General features: G+C 39.7%; 1 protein-coding gene across 2 annotated transcripts in view; it reads left to right on the plus strand.

Annotated features, from left to right (window-relative positions):
* Nucleotides 1-14,407, plus strand: part of TTC39A (tetratricopeptide repeat domain 39A) — a 52,541-nt gene that overhangs the window by 26,574 nt on the left and 11,560 nt on the right. For both annotated transcript variants that reach the window (XM_033067864.2, XM_033067863.2), the window contains exons 9-17: nt 3,002-3,110; nt 3,728-3,795; nt 3,925-3,984; nt 4,770-4,931; nt 6,538-6,629; nt 7,609-7,729; nt 10,249-10,360; nt 12,180-12,294; nt 12,977-13,093. In XM_033067864.2, the coding sequence (XP_032923755.1) occupies nt 3,002-3,110; nt 3,728-3,795; nt 3,925-3,984; nt 4,770-4,931; nt 6,538-6,629; nt 7,609-7,729; nt 10,249-10,360; nt 12,180-12,294; nt 12,977-13,093 (956 nt within the window). The remainder of the gene's footprint in view (nt 1-3,001; nt 3,111-3,727; nt 3,796-3,924; nt 3,985-4,769; nt 4,932-6,537; nt 6,630-7,608; nt 7,730-10,248; nt 10,361-12,179; nt 12,295-12,976; nt 13,094-14,407) is intronic.

The raw sequence follows: 14,407 nt of genomic DNA on the forward strand, positions 1-14,407 counted from the left end.
AATATAATGTAGTGACAGTCTGGGGAATTAGATTGTGAGATGTCGTGAGGAACTTGCACAGAATGCTGAGTTACCACACTGGATCACATCTGCTCTGTGCTCTGCCTTATATCCTTCAGAGTAGTTGATGCTTTGTGTGGAAATACAACTGAAATGTGTTAGTGTCAGGTAGGGAAATTACAAAAATGTCTTTCTGGAAAAATTATGAACACTTACTGCCTTGACATCTGTTTTATATTATTACAAAATGCCCTGTAATAGACTTTATTTAGAGGCTCATTCCTGGTGTTCTGGGATTGCTTCTATCAGTTGTGACATAGGTGTGGAAGATAGTTATGGGTCATTTATGGTTAGAAGGTGTGTCCTGACAATTAAATATAATGTACTCACTGGTGCCAGTCCCTTATGAGTGCAGTGTGTTTGCAGAGTTACTCCTTAGGCTCAAGTAGCTGCTAGTGATTTTGTTCCCAGATCCTCTGTCTGATCCTGGAAAGCCTCACATTGCCCAGCTCCTGGCACTCCCTTGGCTGATGGGAATTGTTGGCTAATCCCTGTAGGCTCCCTGTGGAGAAAGGGTGGTGCTTGAAAACGTGATTCATGTGCCTGGTCCAGGCTACTGTGCCAAGCTGGTCCTTGGAGGAGCACCTCTGCCTTAGCCAGACACAGAGGGAGCCTCAGGAGGCCAGCTAGGGAGTGTGGGATGTAAAACATGATTCCCAGTGACACCCTTCATATTCCTATTTTCTGGGTATCCCATTGTAAGAGAAGCAGTTTGCAAGAGGTTTTTTTTGAGGAGAAGCAGCTTTGCTGTAGTGTGTTCTACAAGCAAGTGTTATAATACTAATAATAACTATTTCTAGATTCTTCTATTTAGGCTGTGTCTTCTACTGATTGTTATTACTTTAATACAGAAAGTTTGGGATATTCAGGTGGCAGAGTGAAAAGTAAACAGCCTTTAATAGCTCTGCTGGACTAGATAGGCTTATGGACATTCCACAGAGTGAACTAACTTGCTCAGTGAGCTTCTCATGCCTGTGTAACTACTCAGTTCAAGAATTTAGAATTAAGGGTGTCAGATTTGCAACCCTCTTCTGATGAATGGGCAATATTCTTAATCCAGTTACTGCTATCCAGGATGCAATCCTGTGTAAGGTGGGTGTGGGCTCATTCCTTGTCCATACAGATTATAACTTTGTGTTTGGCTGCACTCATATATGCTTTTGAGGCCAAAATATAATTCAGATCAACTTGAGAAAGGTTACATGATTTTATATGACAAAGTCTGTTTGAATCATTCTTAGTGCTAGTCACATTAATTTTTTTTTTTTTTATATAATATGGAAGATACCAAATACTGTAAGGCCTGGTGTCAGTAAAGGCTCAATGAAATATCAAGCCTGAAGATTTTTCATTGCAAAAAAATGTACTTTTGGAAAGATACTTCGGAATTTTTTTTTGCCAAAATTCATTCCACAGAATGTTTTATTTTGCTTTTACCTTGAAGTGATACTTTTTAAAAATACAAATATTTGTGGGTTTCATCTGGGCAATTTGAAGAATATATCATATTTTGTTAATTATTTGTATCAATCAAATTTTCCTCTCAGCAGAAAATGAAGCTGGTTTTATTTTGCTAAGTACTTGATTTCCATTAAGTCACTGAGTTTCTGTAATGATTTCAATATATTTTAGTTTCTTCTGTAGTGACATGCAAGTCAGTATTTTCATGATTTTGTCCCAACTAGATGTTATAATAATTATCTGCAAATATGAGTCATATTTTTCCTTGTAGTAGTAACTAATGTAATACATTGAGTTTTAAAAAATAAAAGGATAAAAGAGAAGCAAAATCACAACTCCCCCCCTGTATTTATGTGAAAACAATTAACTGCACTAGTTAAGTGCAAAAATAGATGTCTGAGGAAAATGAGAGTATGATTACAGGCTTCAGTGTTTACACAGCAAGCAATAAAGGCGTGGTGGTGTAACACCCCTCAGTCAACAAGGACACACAAAAGATGTAAATCTGTGCTGGGATCTGCTCCGAGGGCTCTCCCCGTGCCTTTCCTGGTGCCTCTGACTGACATCCCTCAGGGTTCCTATTTATAGTGGAGCTGGTTTGAAAGGTGTCCTTGTAGTCACACACATCGTGTCCCAGTGACCTTCCAGTGCAGTGACAGAGCAACTTTTGAACAGATTTTGTCCCAGCACATAGTGGATATCTTACTGTGCATATTTACAGGTGGGCAGATCTCTTGTTTGATACATCTGCACATTTCTATTCGTGCTGTTGATATCATGGAGCTAGTCCTAGAATGGGCTGATAAATGCTCTTGCCTCAGGAACCTGAATCCCTTAAGTTGGTTATCCATCATGCTGTCATTGACTATGAACACAATGTTATACTTGATTGCTTTAGTTCTTCCCAAAGGGAACAGAAATACTCTTCTTTTCATCATATTTTTCCACTGGATGTAGTGGGCCAACATCATTGCAAAGCTCCTTTTGTTCTTGGCATGCTTTAAAATGTCTTTTTGCCCTGACATCTTTTGCTCTGCTTGTTGCAGATTTTATTTTCTTGATCCTTTAACTCTTCTGTGCAGTGAACCACAGTAAAAAAAAAGAATACACTGTATAATGCTGATGTGTGGGGTTTTTTCTCGCTTTTCAGAACCCAGTGTTTTGTTTCTGGAATGCAGTTTAGCAGCACTTGGGTCACAGTGATAAGTTGTCTCTCGTTTTCTTATGTTAACTATGTAATACATCCCAAGTTGCTGCTCTGTCACCAGATGTTTTCCAGGCTAAGCAGTAACTCCATGAGAAACTATTAGATAAATGAATAGGTGTATTCTATCTTTGATTGCTGTGTAAGCAATCAGTGCCTTTTAGAGGAATTTGTCAGTGCCTTTTGGGGAATTTGGTGAGTGAGCAGAAGCTAAGCCAGCAAAACACAGCCCTGGTTCTTTTCCAACACGTTGTCCCCCTCCCTCTGTTTGCACAGGAACATGGTCTGCTGCAGCTTCAAGAAGGAGCATCATCATACAGCTTTAGGTCGGTGCTGTGTACCATGCTGTTGCTTTGCTATCATACTTTCATGACCTTTGTGTTAGGTAAGATTGTTTATAATAACTCTTGGATTTGATTCGTTCTGGTGGGACACAAAGGGGAAAAAGATGATTCCATCACCTATTTGTTGGTGAATTGTTTGTTTGTAACCAGATTAAAAGTAGCTCATTTGTGGGTAATTTTACAGTAATGATCAGAGCTGAAAAGCATGTTTCAGTTTTCAAGATGGAGGTTTGTTTAACACGTGAGAAGGAAGATAATGGGATGGCCAAGAAACTTGTGAGAACTAAATCTGTTTTAGCCAGGTGATTACTGGGGAGGTTAAAATAATGGCTGTAAGTGATAATTGCTTTGTTGACATTGGATTTTCTTTGGGAGGTGACAGCTTCCTGCTAATGTGTACTTCTGTGTTATCTCCTGCTAAATCATGCTACCAAATGTGTTTGTCTGTGCCTGAGTTTTCAAGTCAGGAAGCACAATGTTTTCAGGGCTTCCTGCTGCTGCCTTAGTGCAGCTCCAACCTGTATTTATGCCTGACTTAGTGGAGAGAGCAACCAACATGTTGGCCAACTGAGGATGGAAAATCAGCACCTTGCATTCCAGTTCTTTTTTTCCTTTGTTTTCTAACTATTTTTATCACTTGTATTCTTATACATTTTAGGGACAGGAAAAGGAAATGTTGAGGAGGCAGAAAAGCTACTTAAGCCTTACTTGGCACGCTATCCAAAGGTAAAATGAATCATAATTTATTTGGTGTGATCATTTAATGCTTTTGTGCCAAAAATCAAAGTTCTAGACTGTATGGTCAGATTGAAAACTGTTATAGAATACTTGTATTTCTATTATTATTTATTACAGGGAGCCATATTCCTGTTTTTTGCAGGCAGGATAGAAACACTAAAGGGTAATATTGATGCGGTAAGTAATCATTTTGCTTACTAATTTCAAGTAAATTTCAAAAGTAAATTTTAAAAGCTTTGGAAAAATTCCTGCAGGAATGCTATTTCCTTTTTGGCTAATGCTTCCTCTGGATTTGGCCTCTATGTAATTCATAGTTTATTGAATTACAAATAGGAATTTTGTAAAGTATTTTGACTAACTTTTTTCTCCACTTCATTTTGCTACCTCTCCCAATTTTTGGTGATAATCTAGTCCACCAGGATTAATAACACAGTTTTATCACTGTCTTCCTAATCCTGTAGCAGATTGTGTCTTTAGTGAGACCCAGTGGTAATTCTTTGCCTTCAGTGTGAACTGAGAGTCATAAAAGACTTGAAAAAAAAATATTGAGATGAAGACTGCACATCCAAAATACTCTGAGACAGAATATCAGCTGGTGTGCAGGGCAATAGCTCCCTTGAAATCCGTGGAAGTGCAGCAATAAAAGCCAACTGAGCATCTGTCCTCTGCCTTCAGTTTCCTAATTTCCCGAGACACAAGATTAATTTTGAGTATGCTCAGAAACATAATTTCCAGGAATGGAAAGCTCTGTGGCAGGGTAAACTTGCTGACACCAGGATAACTGTGCAACCAAGAATCTCTTGTGTGAAGCCAGCAGATGGGATTTTGGGACACCCTGGGCTGTCAATAATTTGGAAGCTGCAGGAGCCATGCAGGCAGATCTAGAGCCCCAGTGTGTGACAGCTCCTCTGTCTGTGCATTTAGACCTGACTAAGGCAGTGTTTGGCAATCTCTGTGTGCAGGCAGTCAGTAGGTATGAGGAATGCTGTGAAGCTCAGCAGTACTGGAAGCAGTTTCACCACATGTGCTACTGGGAGCTGATGTGGTGCTTCACCTACAAGCGCCAGTGGAAGATGGCTTTTTTCTACGCAGACCTGCTGAGCAAGGAAAACACTTGGTCAAAGGTAGGTTCAGCAGAGCAAGAGAGCAGGAGGCCCCATAATATCTATGAACTTTCAAGCAAATTGAGTTGACTTTTTGTAGCTTTGAAGGTGCAGACTATAAAGTAAAACCTGGCCTGCTGTGGCTGCTACAGGATGATGTGAATTGCAAACATTCAAATTTGAAGAGATGGTGGGCGAGCAGAAATCTTTTGGGCCCAACTGGTGGATGAACAGCAGCTTGTTAAAGATGCTGTGTATTGACTGGTTGTGTCATCAAATGTTGCAATTAATGGTGCAAGTTGCCATTTCTTTCATTATGCTGTGGATAAAAGCTCCTGTGCTGATGAGTGAGGTTAGCCACGGTGGTGCCTCCAGGGTAATAAATGCAATTAGAAGTGGCGCCTATCCCTCTGCATCTGGGAGGGAGAAGCTCTTTAATCCAGAGCCCTGCAAGCATTCCTCCATTTCTGTTCCCTTTTTGCCTTTTTAGAAATGGGGGTTGTGTTTCCTCTATTCCAGTTAGTGGGAATTTTCCTGGACTGGCTTGACTTCACAGATGTGATGGGCAGTGGCTTAACAACGTCATTCACCAGTTCCCTTGGGATCCATGAACTTGTGAACCTTCAGGTCCATTAGATGGTCTTGAACCCAAACTTCTCCTGCCCTGGGCAGTTTATCTCACATTTTCTGCCTTTGCCCTCTGTGACTTGGGGAGGGAGGCTGGGGCACTTGATGGTGAAGACTGAGGAAAAAAAGTCAGTTCCTCAGCCTTCTGCAGATCCTGGGTAACCTTGTCTCCTGTTTTCTTCCAAAGAGGGCCCACATTTTCTCTCTTCTTCCTTTCATCACCATCATACCTATAGAGTCTTTTCTTTTTGCTCTTTCCACCCTAGCCAGACATCAGTTTTAGTTTTCCTAACCTGATCCCTGGCTGTTCAGACAATTTCTCTGTATTCCTCCCAGGCTACCTGTCCTTCCCTTCACCCTCTTTAGGTTTCCTTTTTGTGTCTTGAGCTTGTTGAGATGATCCTTTTTCACCCACATGGGCCTCCAGGAGTTTTTGCCTGACTTCCTCTTTTTTTGGGATGTGTTGCTTCTGGGCTTGGAGGAGGTGATCCTTGAATATTAACCAGATTTTATGGGCGCCTCTTCCCTCCAGGGCTTTATGTCATGGTGCTCTTCCACACAGATCCATGAAGAGGCCAAAGTCTGCTCTTCTGAACTCCAGGGAGTGACTATTTTCTAGAACCTACTATGTGGGATATGTTACCAAGTTTTGACACAGAGACTGTATAATATTTTTTTTTTTCTTTGAGCAAGACCTTATCTTAGGTTTTCTAGCATGTGTTCCTAACAGTATTAAAAACTCACTTTACTCAAGCATGAGATTTTTTTCTTGGAATTTGGACACAAACTATAAGCTGATACATACTAAGCAAACACATGATTTAAAAACAATATTCTACACTCACTTTCTAAAATACTTATCTCTTACTTAAATTTTTGTAAGACTGTGAGCAAAACCAGCAACTTCTTCCCTTTATGTTGCTGTTTTGGGCTTTATGTGAATAAAGGTGATGCTGTAAATTCATTTTTTCTGTATAGATATTCTTCATTGCATTTGCAGGCTACTTACATTTACATGAAAGCTGCTTATCTCAGTATGTTTGGACCAGATGACTGCAGTCCTTTTGGAGACAGCGAAGTTGAATTATTTAGGTAAAATTTGCAAAACTCACAGTTACAACCATTTACTATCTTTTCATATCACAGTGTTGGGGGAAGAGAGGTAAAATTATTCATTATCCAGATTTGAAGAATTATGCAAATAGCATTGGATTTGTAGGAAAATGTAGAGTTAAACATCCTTTAGAACTAAAGTGGACCCTGAGTTTGGACAGCAGATTTCTCCTGGCCATACAGTGGCTGCTGCAGTTCCATGTAATGCATTCTTTTTCAGTTGCTTCCTTTAATCAAAATGGAATTTAAGATGTGAAAGCCTTCAATGGATTGTGCTGCAAGATAAGTTCTTCCTTAGTGGGAGCATAAACACAACTTTATTCTTTGGTTCTGAGTCTTAGAGAAGTAAGAAATAATTAAATGTGCAAGTGAATCTATGCATTATAAACACAGTGAGATAACCTCACTGTGTTAATGTAATGTTTAAGCTCAAAAGGCTTGCTGGGGCAAAGAAAATTTGGTTACTTTAGGATTTGGAATTTTTATATGAAATCTATTTTTTAAAATGTGATTACATTACTCTTTTCAAGTTTTCTCTGTCTTTTGTAATCATTATAAACAGATTTCACTGAATTTGGAATCCATTATAAAGCAAATAGTTTCACTCTTTGGGAGAATGGGAAGACGAAAGCTAGTTTGCCTCTTTCTCAGTCTATGAAGAGAGATGAGCCCTTTATGAGTCAGGTGCATCATATAATTTAATCTTTCAGTGGGGAAGAGTCCCTCTCCTCCTGCTTGATTAAAGAGGAAGCCTAGAGATAAACGTGCCCTGCATAAAGACAGCTTTTGTGAGTATGTGTTGCTCAGCTTCCCCAAGGTAGCAATAGCCCAGTGTGTGACAGCTTTTTTAAGTTCTCCTTGGTTTGATTTTTTTTTTTTTTCTGTATTTAAGTTTGAATGTCTTCATCTCAGAGGTTCACAGGGGAAAAATTCCTTATGCTTTCCTTTAAACTTTCAGGATTGTTCCCAGTCTGAAACTGAAAATTGCAGGGAAATCTCTGCCCACGGAAAAGTTTGCAATTCGGAAAGCACGACGGTATCTTTCCTCAAACCCTGTTCCTTTGCCTGTCCCACCTTTGGTAAGTTAGAAACATCCAATATCCACACACATCCCCTTTTCAACGTTTTTGTAATGTAGAGAAATAAACCCAAGATAATTGGGATAGTATCTTTCCGTGTTTCTAAGGTAAAACCTCTGCAGGAGACTGGAATGTTCCCAAAGCAAAGCCAGATGAATGCGAGGAATGCTGTAAAACTGGGGCATGCACCAGCCACAGGGAACTCAGCCAGCTGTTTGTGACACGTAAATGTGTTGCATGTGTAACTCATTATTCCAGCTATAGAGCAGCGTGCTCCCAACAGCTTTCTTTTGGTTCCCTTCGGAGGAACTTTGCCCTGGGTCTCTTCTGTCGTGTCACTTGCTAACAGAGGGCTGTAAGGTACAAGGAGGGGTGGTGTCAAGGAAACAATGGAAGGTTTGGGGGCTGCATGTAAGGAGCTGTTTAATGTGCCCCTGATTGTTTGCAGTTTGGTGCTCTCCAGAGCAGCTCACGGGTGCTGGGATGAAACAACTGACTCCTTTGGCCACCCCAGAAAACCACTGCAGCTGCTGGGCTTTTTGTTTAATTTCTTTTTCTCTGTAATGCTGACCTGTTCCCTGTGGCCAGTTGCATGAGGCACCCATTGCACTTACAAAAATCTGTCTACAAAGAACATGTGAAAAAGAACATAAAAGGGTTTTGAGTCCAGGGATTTGCCAAGTGCGGTGGTGTTAACGCTTGCAAAGCTTTGAGCTGTTGTGTTTTAAAGAAAGAGAGGGATAATTAGTAAATGCTCTTAAAGAAAATGCCAGAACAAGGAGAGCCTCTTGGAGACCACTCCCCAGCCTACCAGGGGTATGTGAGACTGTGCTTCTTGAAATAACTGTTACAGCAGAGCGTGGGTATTCACCAGGGGGCACGTTCCACTAGTCAGACTGAAGCGAGAGAAATAATTAGGTTACTTTGATGTGCCTTTCAGGTTTCAGAGAGGAAGGAGTGTACACACCTGGGGTTTGGCTGGGCTATCCTGATGGGATTGTGACAGAGCAGGTTTCTGTCCCAGGAGCTCTCTGGCTGGGCACTGTGTCCTTGGCTGCTGTGCAGTTGCGTTTCCGAGGCAGCAGATGCCGCAGCTGAACAGATAAAAGCACTTTGTGCGTGTGGAACTGGGGACAGAATCTCATCTCCAGGATTTTTCTTTTCATTATCAGGAGACTTGCTGGAAAGAGTGAGTCCTCAAGCAAGTCTTAGCTCAGAGATTTAGCTTAATAAATGTGGTTTGAATACTTCTGTTTGAAAACCTTGTTAATGAATCTGCACTAGGTCCAGTAAGCTCAGCACAGATTTTCCAATCAACAGAGACCAGATGGTGAAAGCAACAGTGACTGGGGTTAGCATGCTGTTTCAACTATTCTAGCCTGACAGCTTCTTGTGCCATAGTTCCACAATCCAGTATTCTATATATAAATTTTATCCAAATACTTTAAATTATCACATGTAGATAAAGTCATGTAAATAAATAGAATAAATATATTAAACACTGATCTCTTCCCTCTGGTGATCAGTGACAGGGCTTGAGGGAATGACGTGAGGCTGTGTCAGGGAAGGTTTAGGTTGAGTATTAGGTAGAGGTTCTTCATCCAGAGAGTGGCTGGGCTCTGAACAGGCTCCCAGGGAATGGGCACAGCACCAGCCTGACAGAGCTCAAGAACTCTCAGGCACAGAGTGGGGTTCTTGGGGTGCTATTGGGCTGGAATCAATGATCCTGGTGGGTCCCTTCCAACTCGGGATATTTTGTGATTTTATGATTAAATAATGCATCGTGAAGGCCAGTTGTAAGCCTATACAGTATTCTCATCTTTGTGATTGGTAGTAGCAATGGGCACATTTGCTGATGTACTCCAAGAACCTCAATAGGAATAGGAATTCAGCCAATAGTTTTTAATAAAATCTACTCTAAGAACAGTTGAATAATAAAGAAGTTACTTTCTTTGGGATCATCAAACGAACCTGAGGAATGTAAGAGGTTTACAGTTCAGATTTAAAATTCTGTCTGTTTGCTTGAAACTTGGCTTAAAGGTTAGAGGGTTTGGTTTTCTTTTTGGTTTATTTTGCTGTCCTGAGATTTCATGCTATTTCTGTGGAAGCAGTAAATTGCAGTTATTTATGGGTATTTATTACTGCCTTTTCTAGGATAGAACTGAAAAACGAGAGGAGACCTTCATGAAGGGGCAATTAGCCATGTGCCATGAATGTTATAAGTCTATTTTGTTGCTACTTGCCTGCTTCTATAAGTGAGAATATGTTTGTATTCTGTTCAAGCAATCTCCTTTGCATTGTGTGCAGTAAGCGGCTCTTGAGGTGTCTTCCAGGGCTAATTTGTCCTAAAAAACAGTGTAACCAGTTTCCAGTTGCAATGAAAATACATTTTGACAAACTGACTTTATTTAAGTAACCTGTAACTTTTTATCATGCAGAGATAAACTGAATTATTTGACAGACAACTACATCTATCCAGTGCTGTAATTAATGGTGTTGTCATTTCTCCCTGACCCCAGGAAATGATGTATATCTGGAATGGCTATGCTGTAATTGGAAAATGTCCCAACTTAACAGAAGGCATGTTAGAGACTTTAAATGAAGCAGAAGAAGCACTGGCAAGAAGTTCAGGTAACCAGTGGTAGGATTTAAGTAGTTATTTTTGCACTACAATAGCTAGAGATATTATCTGTGAATAGAGGCACACTCATTAGTAAAGTTAATTGGGTCACAGGAGAAACACAGATAATGAAACCATAAACTGTTTATGCAGGTAGGTATATTTTTTATTTTTAATGTAACAATAACTTATAGCAAGTGATTTTCCATCCACAGGTGTGTAGGAATGGTTCATGACATGTGATAAATCTCTGTTTATTTTGCTAGATCAAAATCAGCATATGCATTGACTTGATTACTTGGATCCTGAAGCTTTGTTATCCTCAGATTTTGTTATCCTCAATTTTGAAGGATAAATAGGAGAGGAGTTGGTTTTCTGTTTTGAAAGTGCTGTCAGTTTGTGATATGACCTTTGGGCTGAATGTTCTGGTGTCACCAGTGTGCTGTAGAAATCCAGGACACCAGGGATGGCCTTCCTGTCAATGAGCACAACATGGGATTGAACTGAAACAGGCCCTGCTACCACATTCCATCTCTGTTTCTTAATTAGCTATCCATGAGAAAATTGAATTGGTGTTTACTTCTTGTCAGTCTTTCCCAGCTCCTGTGGGAGTGCAAACAGTCTGCACAGCATTTCTCAGAGTTTTTCCTTGACCAATATTTGATCTTATTACTATTATATACAACCTTCCTGCAAAGGGATCAAGCCCCTGTTGACAAAGGAATATAGGCTAAAACACTGCATTGCAGTCTTTTCTAGGGCCTTTGACTTCTGTGCAGGGAGCTACACAAGATTTGAAAGGGTTGCCTGAAAGACTGGCTAAAACTCTCTCTTTTTAATTAATTGAAAAAGAGAATGGGAAAATATTTTCAGTGAAGGTGATGTCTTAGAAAAAGGCCTTTGAGCTTTTCACCTTCTTTGTTACCCATTTTGTTTCACCATTTTAAATAAGTGAAGTATTTCCCTGTTCCCTTTTTTTCTTATTTGGCAAATTGTCGCTAAGGCTGCATTTGCAGGGATTTGTAGCAGATTCATGTTTGTAGAACACTATGAGGACATGTAATTGAAAAGTGGGATATATTTTAAGCATGCCAACAATTTAAAGTGTTGCCTGTTCCAAATATTGACTTGCTGTTTTCAGCCATATTTAATTAATTGGAAATGAGCAACCAAGCTGAAGATTTTGCCTGTAAACTTTTAAGAGTAAGCTGCCTATGTGGATTGGCTATGAAAAGCCCAGAAGTTTTCTTTGATATATATTATGCAGAAATTTTCTGATGGAGAAAGAGTGTTGATAGTAAGGACTTAGAGCTAGATGAAGCTGGTAAGACTCTGGACTCTCAGAAGTGTAAACTCCAAAGAAGGTATGGTAAGGTGTGAGGTACAGGTAGCAAATTTTCATATTTTTTTATTTAGCCAAATGAAGGTAGAGAATTGATAAAATTCTTACCCATGAATAGGCCAAGTGACTACAAGTCAGGAAGCAGAAGAGATCTACAGGGCAATAAAGGCAAAGGGTTGAGTGATTGTAAATTGGACTACAGTATTTACAAAATTGACACCTTAAATTAGTTTTTAGGTGTCAGAGCTGTAAGACAGTTGGAGTAGGGAGGAAAGAACAGCCCAACAATGTTTGGGCAAAGTTCGATCAATTTAGGAAAAGGTTGATGTGTGTTTGTCTCTGCTTTAAATTAAATCCACCAACTAGTTCTTTCCTGTGTTTCAGTAGATGGACTATACTCACACTTACCTTTGAAAAGTTCCCCAGAGGCAGAAAAGTCTCCTCTGTTTTAGAGTTTTCTAAAATGTGCCATTTACTTCCTCCTGCAGCTACAGAACTACTGGCAGATGACCGGTGCGTGATAAAACTGTTAAAGGGATTATGCTTCAAGCATTTGGGCAAGATCTCAGAAGCAGAAGACCATTTTAATTACATCTATTTAAAGTAAGTTTTCATACCTGGCATGTAGCAGAGCTCTTGAGTTTCAAGTAAGAGGAGATGCAACCATGATATGAATAGAAGGGAGAGAACTGAAGTATCTTTAGTGCTTGCTTCAAGGTATTTCAATTTTAATTTCCACTGTTGTTAGCTGTATGTTGAAGAATTTCAAATCTTCTATTTTTATTTTTATTTTTAAATAATTTTTTATTGAGGCATTTTCTCTTTTTCTGGTGACTGTAGGTGCTCAACATTTTTCAGTTACCACTTAGCTTTTATTGCCCCCTTCCTCTTCCCAGTCATGAGGAAGCTGTACCCAAAAAGCCAAATGCACTCTGCAAGACATGATTGCACTGGGAACCTCTGCACATCATGTGGTGAATGACACCTCTATTTGTTGGCTCACATGGATAGAACTCATGATATTGTCATCTTTTCTAACACTTCCCTGATCATAAAGGCATTATTTTCTAATCCTGAGATTATACATACTGTGTAGGATGCTTATGCAAAATACACATTTAATAGGGAAGGGAGTTTCAGATAGAGAACATGACAAGTGTTGTAATAGAGATTGATTGCTGCTTCTGATCTTAGCTAATCTCCTATGTATTTGTGTTTGGAGCTGTTAAATGAAGGAAACAATATATCATTTCAAGGTCTCTAGGCTATTTCTTTTCCAATGCAGTGAGAAGAAGATAAAATATGACCATTATCTAATTCCAAATGCTTTGCTGGAGCTGGCAATACTGTATCTGGACCAGGATAGAAGAGAAGAAGCAATAAAACTTCTGGAAAAAGCAAAGTAAGTGAAAAGCCTGTGTTGGTGTCTGATGGATCAGTTTGATGTTTGACTGGTCAGCAAGAAGCAGAATAATTCCATTTTAATATCATGGAAACTCCGTTCTTTCAGTGGGAGCATGCATGCCTTGGTTTTGGTTTGGACCTTTCCAGTGGTAGGTGTTACATTTGTTCAGTCTTGGACTTGCAGAAAGAGCCAAAAAATTATCTTAATAGGAATGTCAAAAGCTTCCATAAGAAATAATCTATGTGTAACAAAGTGTAATAATCTTTGTAGTCTATTTGCTTATTCATAAAAAAGATATATTAAATCAGAGCTCTGTGTTATGGCTAAAATAGCGTTATTTAAATTGATGGCCAGCAGTGCCTGTTTCTTTCCTTGATGAAATACATTTAGGATAATGCTTCAGGTTGCACTTTGTATCTTTGTATTGTTTCATCTGCATCAAGGCACCTAAAACACCTACTTTTACTGTTTTGTGTGACTGGTTTTTCTAGCAAAGAAGGTTTATGGGATCGTGTGTGTTCTTTGTTATAAAAATTAACAAAATATGGGGTTTGCCTCTGTTTGAACCTTTATTTCTCCACTGAGCCAAAATTTTGGCAGTGATGGGGAGGGAAGAAATCCAACCCAAACAACTCTCCCCCTCTTCAAGCATCCAGGGTAGTTCACCTCTGCCTGGATCCTGAATGAGTCCAGATGTGCAGAATCACTGCCACAGGTGTGAGCAGCTACAAAACTGATGCCTGCCCCTGGGTCAGAGAGGTCAGATAGAGTTTTTTATGTTGTTTTTTCTCCAAGTCAGGCAATGCTGCAAGTCAGAGTAGCAAATCAAGCCTACCAAAGATTATGCCAAAAGCCTGTCAGCACAAAAATGAAAATATTGCAATCCTTAATCTCCTGTGTTTCTGAGCCTGGTTCTCTGTAGACTCATGGAAGATATTAAGAGCAGCAAAAATTGCATTAGCAAAGTGCAGTAGAAAATGTTTCAGTTGGCTTCATGTGCCTCAAAACACACCTCTCTGTCCTCATTTTCTTCATACCAATCTCTCTTAACAAGAGATCTAGAAATGAATGATTTAGAGCTGCTGATTCCAGCTGGAGCTTCTGTCATTGCTGCTTGGCCATTGCACCTTTCCCTGGCAGCTCTGAGTCTCTCAGGTCCCCTTAGGAGAAGATATTTGGCTTAACAGACAGCAGCTCTGAAAAATGTGCTATGCCTAGTGTATGAAAGCTGCTTCTCAGACTTACTGTGCTCAAAGCACTCTTGAGAACTGTAATGACATTAAAAAACCCAAAACCAAAACACAACGAAAA

This window comes from Catharus ustulatus, chromosome 9, assembly GCF_009819885.2.
Source record: "Catharus ustulatus isolate bCatUst1 chromosome 9, bCatUst1.pri.v2, whole genome shotgun sequence".
Taxonomy (NCBI): Eukaryota; Metazoa; Chordata; class Aves; order Passeriformes; family Turdidae; genus Catharus; species Catharus ustulatus.